This window comes from Phacochoerus africanus, chromosome 1, assembly GCF_016906955.1.
Source record: "Phacochoerus africanus isolate WHEZ1 chromosome 1, ROS_Pafr_v1, whole genome shotgun sequence".
NCBI classification, from domain to species: Eukaryota; Metazoa; Chordata; class Mammalia; order Artiodactyla; family Suidae; genus Phacochoerus; species Phacochoerus africanus.
This window is the reverse complement of record NC_062544.1, coordinates 18,191,518-18,206,369: the sequence shown is the minus strand read 5'-3', so window position 1 is coordinate 18,206,369 and position 14,852 is coordinate 18,191,518. Positions and strand designations below refer to the sequence as shown.

General features: G+C 37.6%; 1 protein-coding gene across 2 annotated transcripts in view; it reads right to left on the bottom strand.

Moving 5' to 3' along the window:
* GABRA1 (gamma-aminobutyric acid type A receptor subunit alpha1) overlaps positions 1-6,065 on the bottom strand; it is a 65,996-nt gene extending 59,931 nt beyond the window's left edge. For both annotated transcript variants that reach the window (XM_047782322.1, XM_047782397.1), the window contains exons 1-2: positions 5,705-6,065; positions 3,264-3,352 (exon numbers count right to left, since the gene is read on the bottom strand). In XM_047782322.1, coding sequence (XP_047638278.1) covers positions 3,264-3,337 — 74 coding nt within the window. In that variant the 5' untranslated portion in view covers positions 3,338-3,352; positions 5,705-6,065. The remainder of the gene's footprint in view (positions 1-3,263; positions 3,353-5,704) is intronic.
* Between the last annotated feature and the right edge of the window lie 8,787 nt (positions 6,066-14,852).

Genomic DNA, 14,852 nt, shown 5'->3' with positions numbered 1-14,852 from the left:
TCCTATTGAATCTTAATTTGAAAATTATTTCTGATAAAGTAAAAAAAAGGCCACCTATTAATCCTCATCATTTTCTCTTATTCTCATAGATGATATGCTCTTTATTCTAATATTTCTAACAACAAAAGGAAAATTACAGGAAATGAGTTGTCTCTTTACATTTATAATTCTCAACATGTATACAATGTTGTATGTTTTCTTTGGATAAGCAAGAACATTAACACATGCTAGGAAAAAAACCTAAATCCGGGAAGCTTCTTCCCAAATTAAAAAAAAAAAAAAGTATTTATGAGCTACCAATAATTGGTAGCTTTGTTTTCCTTTTATTTAATATGCAGCATAAATCCTAAAATTTCACCTACCAACATCCCTTCCTTCAGCCTCTTTGTTTATATATATGTGTTGTGTTTTTAACTTTCTTTCAGGATATTTAGGTGAGAAAAGTAGATAAAACTTGTTTCTTAGGATAATTATATGTTCACATCAGTGTGAAATTTCCATTCCACTTAAGGATTATGAACCAATTTTCATAATTTGTCTATTCAAACTTCTAATTAATTGAATTTTTGATATTTCTTATCTCAGATATAAAAGATATCTTGAAAAAAAGATATGATTCAATATCTTAATTTTTGGTTTACTAAACTGTAATGCAGGATTAGTGTTTGTTTTAAGAAAACCCAGCCATTTGGAAGCAGAGTTTGGACTTAAAACCCAGTTTTCTTTAACTTTTCGTCTAAAACTATTTCCATTTGGAGTAACTGCTCCTATTTAACTCTTTCTATGTGAAAATCTAGTTTTTAGCCTTTACCATTACTAGTTTTTGAATTTCAACCACATGGTGATCGCAGTTGAAATATTGTGTATTTATTACATCAATCACACTATTATCTATGCTTCTTAAATTATATTTTATGTAATGATGAGGAGGACGTCTCCAAAATCCTTTGAGAGAAGAGTTTTCTATCTTAGGATGGATTACACTTATTGATATATTTCAATGATAGCTCTGACCTTGAGCAAAAAAAAAAAACAAAAACAAATGAACATAGAGTGTAAACTAAGAAACTGCCACCAAAACATCACTTTCCTACTTCTTACTGAATATGCTTTTGGCTTCTCTCTTATGTGTTTATATTACCAATAAATCTAAGACAAATAGTAATATTTGTAACCAGGATTCACCTATTTGACAGGAGCAAGAAATATAATCCAAGTATCAGCTTAAAAACAAACACTTTTATTTAGGTAATTAATTTTATATTAGCAAAATGCATTTTTTCTGATAAAACTTTAATCTATAAGCTACTATAACTAAAAGCTATTCATGATATGGAATGTATGAAATGTACCTCTATGAAACAATTTTACGTTATCCTAAGTTTGACATTAACACCAGATTGAGGGTTTACTTTCCTTTGGCAAAATTAAACATCTCACTAGATTTTGAAATCAAATTTTCAACAAGCTCTTTGTCTTCCAGGATGTCTCATTAGCAGATGACAGCAGTAATGCAAAAATAGTTTTCTGAACGCGATTACTTATAACAACTCATTGTCACAAAACCAACTGCGTGCATGCATCTTTCAAGGGTGTTGGAAGGTCATCTTGATAAAGGTGGAAAAGAAATGCTAGCACACCTTCAGTTGTGAAGAGGGCCTGACCAAGTAGTCTAAGGAAGGGAGCAATAAAATAAGAAGGGGGAAAAGATGAAATAGGGTGACACGACAGAGCAAATTATATTGTTAATATGATTCCTAGTATCTGGAATGGTCTATTATCTACCTGCATTCCCTTTGTTTTTATAGCTTATGTTGAATTCAGGAAACACTCCCCCCCCACCCCGCCACCCCAGCCCTGGTTTTATTTTATACATGTAGTTTTCAGCAATTATTTGCATTGGGATAAAAATGCCCAAGGAGACTTTTCCCTGCCTCCCAGAAAACCAGTTCTGTTATGCCAATTGGAATGGTAATCTTTCTTTTATGTGATTTTCTAATCAAGTTATGCTTCATCTTTAATTCTAATTTACTATGGCCAATTGTAATTGTCAGAGAATAACCCTAGGATAAAGATCAAGATTATTTATTTGCTATTAAACATTCACGCCAATGTAATGTTTCCTAAACTGAATATATAATTTGTAGAGAAATGTCTGTTACATTACCTGACTTTGATTCCATATGAACCACTATATAATAAAACACTGTGCACTAACTCCATCTACAGGTCATTACAATAGTAACACTTCATATAATTTTTCAAAAGCAGTGAAGAACATTTAACTCCTCAGATTAAGAGTATCTGGCAATAATGCATTCCCTGTTCATCTGGCAGTCATTATTTAATCACATACAAGAGCAAACAATAAAAATAGACAGCTTCTTAATTTAAAAAATCCCCCTAAATCCTTATCTTTCCAGACTATTCCATCTCTCTGCCTTAACTCATGAGAGTTCACTTTTCACTACATTATGAAGAAACTTAGGCTTTTATAATATTTCTAAGACTTTCATTTGAGCCACAGGAGTGGACTACACAAGAAATATAAAAACAGAGAAAAATTGGAAATATGTGATCATTTATGTCTTTGCTACTATAATATGTCTCTATGCTTGATTGGATCATTAACAAATATTTTGATATAGTTAATTATATTATTAAATTTTTCATATAAGTTGTCTCAACAGTAGTTAAATAGAGAAGTTCAGTTTTATCTAATGTTCTTAAATATGCATCTAGCATGTTCTACTTCTATTGGTTATGTAAATAAGAGTTTCAAAACATAATGCACATGCCTTTATAGAAACTTAAGACTTTCAAATTACAAATATTATTTTAAACATTCCCCTTCCACATCGTCACAAGTTTACTCTATGCTCCTTACAACTGGCTAGAAATTTTCTTGTTGGAAAATCAACTGACATAGTATGCAGACATTTATTGGGGCAACTTTTTCTATGAATTAGGAAACCTCATGTTTTGTTCAGTTACAACTGAGCAGTGGAGAAAAGTTCAATTTCAGAATTAAGTGTTGAATTAACACATTCCTTAATTAAAGCATGTTAAGTGTATTCTAACCAACACAAAAATAAGATGATTATTTTTTTGTACTGTTTTTCTTTATTAGCTGGAATTTCATTGCAGTTAAGTTTTATGAATTCCCTTAGTCATGAATTCATCCAAGGACAATTCTTCCCCCTGAAAGAATAAACGAAAAGTTATGGAAATTCTCATGCAGATTTAAAATAAAGGGTCCCCACCTTCTTCCATTCAGTGAGCTCAGGAGGAGGGTCCAGGCCCAAAGGTAGTCAGAGAGACCCAGACTTTTCTTCATTGCGGGCTTGTGCAGCTGAAAAGTAGAACAAGTAGAGATCAATGTCTCTTGCAAGAAACATCAGGTTATAACCACTAGGGCTGACTGAGGCAGTTCAGATAAATGCTTTGAAGTCAGGAAATGACCTCACTGGGATATGACACCTCATTGGAAGCAATGGAAACCTGGACCATCCATTCTCAACTTTCCCTTCGATTTCTCCATTCAGAAATGTATCAGTGTCTTAATTTCTCCTGAAAAAGAATACAAGTTGAAATGCTCTCAGGTGACAACATTGCTCAACATAAAAATGGAATTGGTTTTTATTAGGTTTTAAATTTCCCATATAGTTTGAATTAGTCTCTTCTTGTTTATCATCTGAAAAATTTGACCTTTCCGATTTGAGTTCCCACAACTCAACTGTGCACTGAAAATTTTCAGCTGGTGTCTACAACAGGGAGAGCATATTTAGAGGCAGTGATGGGGTAGGTTAATAAGCTGTGATGACTGAATTCTTTGGATTCTGGATGCACCTTGATTTCAGAAACAACTGCTATTTATCTTTAAAAAAAAAATAGGAAACACACTGTTGAATGCCGAAATCGTGCTTGTATTCCCTGCCTGTGATTGCCTTGTTAAATATGCTCACTAATGCTTCTGTGAGGCTAAAGGACACACTTTATAGTCAAGCCATGTGCCGATCTTTCTCTCACACACAAACCACACTCACATAAATGCACGCAAACATGCCCACACATATCTTTTAAGCCCTCTAAAATTCTGCTAGGTTGCTGCTAGAAAATGTTTCATCTCAAACAGATGGAAACTGGAGTGCTTTGCTTTGCATGAATAAGGGACTCTTTTTTTTTCCCCCCTCTTAGGTAAAGTGCAATCAATCACCATCTGATTGTTGAATTTAGACTTGGTAGTGGGATGTTGGAGGAATGGAGGAGTATGGAAAGCTTAGAGAATTTTTAAATTACAATTTATTTGTGCAGACAATCTTAAAAAATCAGTGCACTACCTGGTTAAAGAGCAGATATGGTAACACTTTTTTAATATGCTATAATTCCAGTCACAATATGAGAAAGGTTCAAGCTAAAAATTTGTTAGCACTCGCCTGAATCTGTGCTCTTTAGTAGGGTCAGTGATTAATGGATTGCAAGTCTTTTAAAGCATATTTTTCATTAAGCACTGTATAGTTTAATGTAGTATGCCTTTAAATACATCTACACGAGTGCTTTCCATGCTCTCTGGGATCATTTATATCAGTAAAAACCACTCCAAACAGGTATGTAGCAATGAAACATAATTAATGTGTTTAGAGTGAAGTGGTCTAGATCTAGAGATAAGAACAGTGAGCTTCATAGTTTTTCCTTAATTTAGTACTGCTTTTGACATAGATGAATCCAACAAGAAATATTGGATAAATATCCTTATGTTAAAATATTGCATCTAAATTGCATAATTATAATTCACCTTTTTATCAATCTTCAACATACGTTATAAAGGAAAAATAAGTTCTCATAGCCTATTAATATTTGTTGGTCTTTATAAAAAAAGGGGGGGTAATTCATGAAGAGGTAAGTGAAACTAAACAAATCCCCAAGCAAGGTAACATAGCTTTTTGTCCTCCTCTGACATTTTAAAAAGAGAAAAACAAACCTATCATGGCACTTGAGTTGAGTAAGAAAGTTTCTTGCAAATACAAACATAATAGTTTAAAAGAAACGCTAAGCTGTCACCTTATCCCTTTCCACCTTCTATCTTCCCTCATCAAACACACACTCCAAACACCCATATTCCATGCCACCCATATCAAATAACTTGAATTTTTTCATGCTTAGAATGGGAGAGACCCCTACACCAGAGGGCATTTCAGCAGCGTCCACTGAAAAGGAGGAAAGAGGCATTTTGCAGCCAGAAGGAGAGTGCCCTCCCTAGCATGCAACATCGAGACAGGTTTTCTATCCCAGCGTCTTAACTTTAGACGATGCCCCCCAATGCCCCTCCCCACCTCATCCCAGCTCCCTCTAGCAACAACAACAACAACAAAAAAAAAAAAAAAAAAAAAGGGGGGGATTTGGGAATCAACGTGTCACCACCCACCCCACGGCATACATTGAAATCTGCTGAAGAAAGGAGGAAAGAAAAAGAGTAAATAATCATCACAATAATGCTCCTAGATCGCTGCGGTTTTCACCCTGAAAGAAAAACATTCGTTGTTTCTACCTGCTAGGGGATCAGGGTATCAGGCTCTTGCCCTATCCCCTCTTTCTCTCTCTCTCTCCTTTTTTTTTTTTTTTTTTTTCTATAGCATTCCTTTCTCTCCAGCTACCAAAAGCCTCATTCAAAAGCTCTAGCGTTGCGGTCCGAAGCCGCACTTACCTCGGGCCCCCTCTGGGCACAGGATCGCTCAAGACCCGGGAAAAGTCTGCGAGAGAAAATCGTGGAGAGCTTGGAGCCAGCGCGAGTTCGCGAGTCCCGGCGCGCCGGGAGCGGAGGGGCGTCCTCGCCCTGCCTCTCACTCACTAGGTCTGAGCGGTCTGAGCCATCATGGACTCTGCGTGCTCCTTTGCCGAAGACTTCACACCCAAATTTGCTTCCAAATATCCAATCTGCAGCTATACAACAAAAGATTTTTCTTTACCAAGACAGTAGTAATACGTCCCAGGGCAAACCGGATGTGGAATAGGCGGTGACTTCATGCCAGAGAGATTTTATTTTAGAAAGGAAGGTGGTACCAGCCTCTGGAGCTGGAGACCAATCCGCCCATTTTTTATATGCAGCACAATTTAACTTGCACCGCTCTGGCCCTAATCCCCTTCTCTCTAGCTGCAGAGTCAAATCCTACAATCTGCTGCAAGCTTTCCTTTTTTGGGGGGAGTAGAAATGGGGGAGGGAAGAGTAGAAAAGGTTAGAGACAGGGACTATACTCAAAATCTTTACACACTTTGAATTTATGAACCCTCTGTTTTAAGGTATGTCTATTAAAAATACAACTGATCAGTGTCACTATTCCACCTTTGATCAAATATTTAACCGCTGCATGCATATGAATGAATGCAAGCTATGAAACAGGGAGATGCAGTCTTCCACATGTGGAAAGCGCACTCTCCTCTCTCCTGTCTCCCTCACACACACTCCCACACACGTCTGAGTCCCTGTGTCTTGCAGAGTCACGAATGATGAGGGCTGGTAGGGAAGAGTTCTGCCCGGTAGAGAATCGGCCACCGGGTTCAGAGAGTCTTTGGCACTTTTACAGGTTGTGAGCTTTTTCCACCTACCTCAGTCTGCAGCTTAGAGCAGAAAGCGCTCCGGAATGAGATTTTTAATTTTTGGAGGCAACTGTTTGTTTGTTTATGTCTTGATGGAGAAAACACAGCCTCCTTTAAATATAAATTGGGCTGGTTTCCTAGGATGAGAAGTATTTAACTTTGAATACATCGCCCAGATCATTTCTAGGCTTGGGAATCATATCTCTATTTCCAGAATCATTCCCTTGCCTATAATTCCATCATTCTCAGGATTAGAAAGATGAGAGAGGGGCACGAGACAAGATTAACAAAAAGATTTCTCGAAATCAGTTTAGAACCCGCTTCTACTATTTTTTTTTCTTTTTTCCCCTTCTATTACCCTCCCCTGTGGCTCTCCACCCACGGATAATTACACACTTAGGGAAGGAGGGTGTGTTACAACATCAGTCTAACTAAATTTCCAAGGAATCAGAAACGACTGTAGTTATCTCCTCGGATTTTGTGAATGGGTGCTTGTAGCAGAGAGAAGATAGGAGCTGTCTTCCTGGGAGCGCTTACTGAAATGACCTGAAGCACTGGCAACTGTCCCTTCAGCACTTTTGCCTGGACCTGGTAGTAAGTAGGTGCTGCAAAGAAAAGATGAGGTGCCTCATGCAAAGCTTCTGGTGAACAAGGTCTGAAATTTGGTGAGCTCCCTAGTCATTTTCCCCAAGAGGGTCTCCAGGAGATGAGACATTTACAGATAAGATGGGATCTTGGTCAAGGGGAGAAAAAAACCTAAATGGCCAGTCCACACCACTCATGTGTTTTTTATTCTATAAGTGTTTCCTTGATTTTGTGCTGCAATGCAATCAGCACACATGATTAAAATGTAAGACAGGTGATTGAAATAAGGAAGATATAATTGAAGACCACATTTAGAGTTGGTTTCTTCTGAGTTTTAAAGGGAAGTATCATTGGGAAGTTATTTTAGAAATAAATCTTCAAGGAAAGGAGATTGGAAGATCATTTTATGAAACCTCTGTTCCTAGGCAGTAGTTGCCTACTTTGTTCAGACATGACAAATGTCAATGTATTCTTAAAGATATCTATTGAAGGACCATCAGAGCTTCACTGTGTGACATTACCCAATTTTTATTTATGTGCTTATCCATTAATTTACTTATTTATTGAGCAGTTCTGAGAGTAAAACTCATTTTATTTTTTTGGTCTTTTTATCTTTTTAGGGACAAACCCTTGGCATATGGAGATTCTCAGGCCAGGGCCTGACGTAGCTGCTGGCTCAAGCCACAGCCACAGCAACTTGGGATCCGAGCTGAATCTGAGCTCTACACAACAGCTCAGGACAATGCCGGATCCCTAATGCACTGATCAAGGCCAGGGATCGAACCCTCGTCCTCATGCATGCTAGGCGGGTTCCTTAACTGCTGAGCCATGACGGGAACTCCCAGTAAAACGCATTTTAATATGAATACCCTGGGGTAACAATTAGAAAACATTATTTTTTAACCTAACAATATCTAATAGAATTCTATAGTTTTGTTTCCATTCAATAATGACTGATAGTCCTGAAAGTGATCTTTTAGACATTTTTCCCTCCTGGTTAAATTGTCACAGCTCCTTTTACTTCCCTTACAAACTGAAAAAGACTTTATATCCTATATCTAATGACATACAACAAATCACTCTACTGTTTATGATTTTTTGAGCACAATCACTGAAAATTTATCATATGAACAATAATCTCTGAAAACAATACCAATCACATCTTACTTGAGACGGAAAGTGTTATGTGACTATCCAACAGGCTACAATTGCACAGCATGTCCATACATTTTAAAACAAATGGATATTTATAAATAGTTCTTGAATTTAACTTAAAACCATAGTACAAATATGGAGATGGAAATATCCATATTATCATTCTTTATTTAAGATGTAATATTCATAAGATAATTTTTGCTGGATGATGTATATATAATTTGTCTTGGGACATTGTGTTTTTAATAAATAAATTTAATAAATCGTCACTCTTTAAAATATTGATAATTTAACTATTCCAGAAATAGCAATTGCAACCCTAAATTATGAATATGTTTATTATTTTTCATCTGAGGTACCTTAACATATGCTCTTAACACCAGGGAATGAACCATAAGAAATTAACTCCAAGGGAATTATTTATTTTATAATGTGTTTTACATTGACTCTTCTAGATAATTGATGACATTCTTATTCTTTCTTTTACCTAGAAGAATAAATCTTTTCAAAATGAGTGTGCATTTGATTGAATTAAGTTCTCGAAATCACAATAACCTTGATGTTTAATATCCTTAAAGGTTTACTTAGTGCCAGGTAATGTGCTAACCAGTTTGCATAAGTCATTCAATTTAATACTCAAAACAAGTCTGTGAGAGATAGTCCTATAGCCCTGTTTTACAAATCATTTGATAAATTATGGATTAGAGAGAGCAAGAGATTTGCCCAAGGTCACAGAGCTAGTGAACGTTCATGCTAGAATGCAAATTCGGATTTTTGACTTCAAAGCTTATTCTCTTAACCATGTTTCAACCTTAATTTCTTTCCTTACTATGTGGTTGTACACTCATATTGATTCTTTATTCTTCTTATTTCATCGTTTGACCATTTCATTATCAGTCACATAAAACTAATTTCTGAATATTTTAAGAAGTTATTTATTCACAATGAGATTCTCCCTTTTGATGATCTAGTACATGTGACTGAAACATGATGTCAGGCTTACTTTCATATTTTGGAGTTTTCTTCTCTTTTCTTTCTGTCTCATGAGGCCAGTTCAGAGGCACTTTGAACAGTCACTAGTTCTGGGCAGAAGGGATTTGAGGTCAAACCTAGGACCAGGGATCCTGGGGAGGCCTGATAGCTCTATTTCCAGTGTTGCAGTCTGGTACATTTTGCTTTTTCTGTCAATTTTAAATGGCAGAAAGCCCTGACCTAATTGAAGAAGTGTACTGATTCTTTTCAACAGAAATGTTTTTACTTTTCCAACTAATGTGAACCAAATGAGAAAAAAAATAGCAAGTGTTCTCATTAATTCAGTGTGGCTTTTATCATTTACAAAATAATTTGGGGTGAGGGAGAAAAAGAGATAAGTAAAATGATTATAAAACAAACTTTAGCCAAAATCTAGGATGAAGTGGTCTTTTTAAATGTGTTTGCATGGCTTAGCCATATACATTGAAAGTATTTTAAAGTTAGCATTTTAATGGTTATCAGTCTGTAACAATAAGTGTACAGGTGGCAGTTAAATATCATTTCACCCACATTTATGTGTATATATTTGGATTCATATATGGAATATTACATTTACTAAACTTGCTCCCCTTTTTCTAATTCCCCTGCATATAATATAGGGAAAATACCATCTTGTTATTGAATTATACTCACATGTTCGGAAGACTATCCCTTCTCTTATAATTGTTATTGAACTAATAGTTCAGTTGGGAAAAAGAAAAGAATTGTGATTTATAGGGTAATTTTTGTACTTTAAGTTAAACATCTTTTTCATTCAGGTTACTCACACAAATTTTTTCCCTAGGCTGGAAGGCAAGTTTGACATTGTAGCATAGTAAGAGACATGGTAAGTATAGTAAACAGCAAACCAGAATTTTCTCATACATACTGTCATAAATATTTGACATTCTGAAGGAGTGTAGAGAATCTTTGCCCCAACCACTTTGATTTGTATCAAAATCAAAAACATTATGTAATATTTCTTGTGATCTTTGTAGAAGTAGAACCCAGATTAGCATGGCTCAGTGAATGCTCATACATGAGTACAGATCTGAAATTCCTGACACCTAGTACATGTGTGACTGTTGGTATGGTAGTCAACTTTTCTGAGCCTCACTTTCTGAGGTTTTCAAATGAGGTATAATTTTCTCATGGGCTGGTTGTGGGATAATACAGGAAAACAAATGTGAATTACATATTCCTGTTGCATAACATCTAATGGGTATCTGATGAATGCCAGTTTCATTCTCTCTCTTTTATCTCAACACAAATTCATTATTTATCAAACACTTTAGTTCATTAACTACAGCATGTTCCTATAACTCACAGTACTGATTATTTTATCCACATTTTGCATAAGGTTTAACAGCAACATAAAATTCTCAGTGATCAGACAATGTGCTATGACAAGCTAGCTCTCATGCCCCTTTAAATCCTAGGCCCGTATTCTTCTCATACATTTTTTTTTGGGACCACACTCACAGCGTGTGGAAGTTCCCAGGGCAGGGATTGAAGCCAAGCCACAGCATTAACCTAAGTCACTGCAGTGACAATGACAGATCCTTAACCCACTGCACCACAAGAGAATTTCCTAGACACATATTCTCATTTCTGTGGTGTCAGGAGAAAAAGAATGCTTCTCACTATACCTGCCTTTGGCATAGAGTATTCTACATGTAATCCAAATGATAAATCTCTGGTTGTTCTTTATATTTTCTTTTTTTAAAATTTTATTTATTTTTATTTTTCATTTTTTTAATGATTTTTATTTTTTCCATTATAGTTGGTGTGCAGTATTCTATCAATTGTGGCTTTGTTTTTTTTTTTTTGTTGTTGTTGTTTTGTTTTGTTTTGTTTTTTACTTCCCCAATACATTATTTTTCTACTTTACAGCATGGTGAGCCAGTTACACATACATGTATACATTCTTTTTTCTCATATTATCATGCTCCATCATGAGTGACTAGACATAATTCCCAGTGCTACATAGCAGAATCTCATTGCTAATCCATTCCAAAGGCAATAGTCTTCATTTATTAACCCCAAGATCCCAATCCATCCCACTCCCTCCCCCTCTGCCTTGGCAATCACAAGTCTGTTCTCCAAGTCCATGATTTTCTGTGGAAAGGTTCATTTGTGCCATATATTAGATTCCAGATATAAGTGGTATCATATGGTATTTGTCTTTCTCTTTCTGACTTACTTCACTCAGTGTGAGAGTCACTAGTTCCATCCATGTTGCTGCTAATTGACATTACTTCATTCTTTTTATGGCTGAGTAGTATCCTATTGTGTATATATATCACACTTCCTAATTCAACAGTAATCAAGGCAGTGTGATACTGGTACCAAAACAGACAAACAGACCAATAGAACAGAATAGAGAACCCAGAAATAAACCCAGACAACTATGGTCAATTAATCTTTGACAAAGGAGGCAACAACATAAAATGGGAAAAAGACAGTCTTTTCAGCAAGTATGGCTGGGAAACTTGGACAGCTTCATGCAAAACAATGAAACTAGAACACACCCTCACACCATGCACAAAAATAAACTCCAAATGGCTGAAAGACTTAATGTAAATAAGACAAGACACCATCAAACTTCTAGAAGAGAATATAGGCAAGACATTATCTGATATCAACCTTACAAATGTTTTCTCAGATCAGTCTCCCAACACAACAGAAATAAAAGCAAAAATAAACCAATGGGACCTAATCAAACTGACAAGATGTTGCACAGCAAAGGAAACCAAAAAGAAAACAAAAAGACAACTTATAGAATGGGAGAAAATAGTTTCAAATGATGCAACTGACAAGGGCTTCATCTTTAAAACATACAAACAACTTATAAACTCAACAGCAAAAAAGCTAACAACACCATTGAACAATGGGCAAAAGATCTGAATACACATTTCTCCAAGGAAGATATACAGATGGCCAATAAGCACATGAAAAAACGCTCAACATCACTGATTATTAGAGAAATGCAAATGGAAACTGCTATGAGGTACCACCTCACACCAGTCAGAATGGCCATCATTAAGTCCACAAATAACAAATGCTGGAGGGGGTGTGGAGAAAAGGGAACCCTCCTGCACTGTTGGTGGGAGTGTAAGCTTGTACAACCACTATGGAGAACAGTATGGAAGTACCTCAGAAAACTATACATAGAAATACCATATGACCCAGCAACCCCATTGTTGGGCATATATCTGGACAAAACTTTCCTTAAAAAAGACACATGCACCCGCATGTTCACTGCAGCACTCTTCACGATAGCCAAGACGTGGAAACAGCCCAAATGTTCTTTGCATTTTCTAACTGTTTGGTTAAAACTTCTAACTTCTTGCTCTGTGCATCTATTTTCCTCCTCAGTTCCTTGATCATCTTCACAGTCAATCATGACTCTGAACTCTTTCTCAGGTAAATTGCCTGTGTCCACCTTACTTCTTCTGGTGTTTTATCTTGTTCATTCATCTGGAACATGTTCCTCTGCCACCTCATTTTGTCTAAGTTGCTATTTGTATTTATGTCTGTGGTAGGTTAGTTAAGTTTCCTGACCTTGGAGTAATGGCCACTGTAGGAGGGATCCTATTCATCCCAGCAGCACATTCCACTCACATCATCCAAGCCATATGCCCTGGGGTTTCCTACTAAGAGGGCTGTGTGGTCCTCCTGTTGTCATGAGTGACTATGTGGCTGGTCTGGTGGACTTGGCTAGCTACTAGACTAGTTGTTTTCCAGGCCCTTCCTTGTAGGGTTTCTGCTGGCTGCTGTTTAGCAGGGCCTGGTCATAAGGGGGCTGGTTGAGAAGCCCCAAGGGCCTTAGTGGTTAGTGCTGGCTTACTGGTGGGCAGGGGCAGGGTCTGGAAGTCTGTGAGGCTGTTGCTAACCCACTGGCAGGTGAAGCCAGATTATGGGGTGAGTGCTGGTCTACTGGCAGGCAGAGCAGGAACCTTGAGTTTGGATGCAATGCCCAGAGATCCTAGAGCTTGTTTCTGATGATTGCTGGGCGGGGACATGGGAAGGAAGTTCCTGACAGTAAGATAGAGGGGACCTGACGTTTGCATTTGCCTGCTAGTGGGCAGGACCAGAGCCCAACTGGTCCTGGGCTGTAACTGTTCTGGGTTCCAAATCATATTTTTCTTATTTCTGGTGTCTGCTCCCTGGTGGTTAAGGCTGGGCTGCAGGATTCCTGGTGGAGAGGCTGTTGTGGCTGGGGCTGGGTCTTGACCCTCTGGTGGGCTGAGCCATTACTAGGGGCAGCTGTGGGCTCTTTAATTTTTAGGCAGCCTGTCTACTCATGGGAAGGATCTGTTTTCAATCACTTTATTTGTTGGGCCTGAGGCATCCCAGCACTGGTACCTACAGGCTGTGGATGGGGCCAGGTGTCCTTCACTAATAGCCAGTATGGTAGCTGATGCGGTCAGGAGTTCAGAAGTTCAGGAGTTCATGGAGTTGAATGTCCCCAGGGTGAGCAGCAGCAGCAGCACTGCCTCTCCAGGAGACTCTCCAACACCAGCCGGTAAGGTCTGGCTCAAGCTCTTCTATGTTTATTGCTTTTACTCTTGGTCACTATGCATTGGATTTTGTGTGAACCTTGAAGGGTGAAGCCTCTGTTTCCCCCAGTCCTGCGGGGCTCCGGCAATTAAGCTTCAGTGCCTTCAAAGCCAAATGCTCTGGGGGCTCATTTTCCCAGTACTGAACCCCTGGTCTGGGGAGCCTGACATGGGGACAAGAACCTTTACTCCTGTGGGAGAACCTCTGCAGTATAATTATTCTCCAGCCTCCAATTCATCTCCACCTAGGGGGGTATGAGATTTAATTATTTCACTAGTTTGCGCCTCCTACGCGTCATGTTGTGGTTCCTTCTTTATGTTGGAGAAGATCTTTTATGGTAGGTTCCAGTCTTTTTCATTGATGGTTGCTCTGCAGATAGTTGTGACTTTGGTCTCATTAGAGGGGGGTGAGCTCAGGGTCTTTCTTGGCCACTGTAGCTGCTCTCCCCCAACCAGGAAGACGGGAAGAGAATTCATTCCAACACAGAGCCCACCGCATGCATGTTCCAAGCTAGGCTACTATAGGCAGCCATTGTTTTCACCAAAGGGACAGTTTACAACATGATTTTTCCATTAAGATTTATGAAGGACCCAACCCATTACCAGGAGTAATAAAATACACATATTAGAGCCAAAATCTATTTAATAGTCATATAAGTAGGACACTGTTCAGTTTTCTCCTGTGGCAGTTTTTAGTTATCAGCAACTCGTGTGTAACCTAGATTCACCCATTTTCCTTCAAAGTCTTTTCTTTGCACAGATATCAATCCCATCAACCTAAGCAGAAAACTGAGTTTTATTCAGCGTTAGGAGGAATTATAATATGCTGATGGTTGAAAGAAATTATTTACTTTCAAATTTCAAATAAAATATCAATTGAAAACTTTGAATGCTGTCTATATGACTTGATCGAGGAAACATGTCTTCTCCAGTCTTATGCCAAAT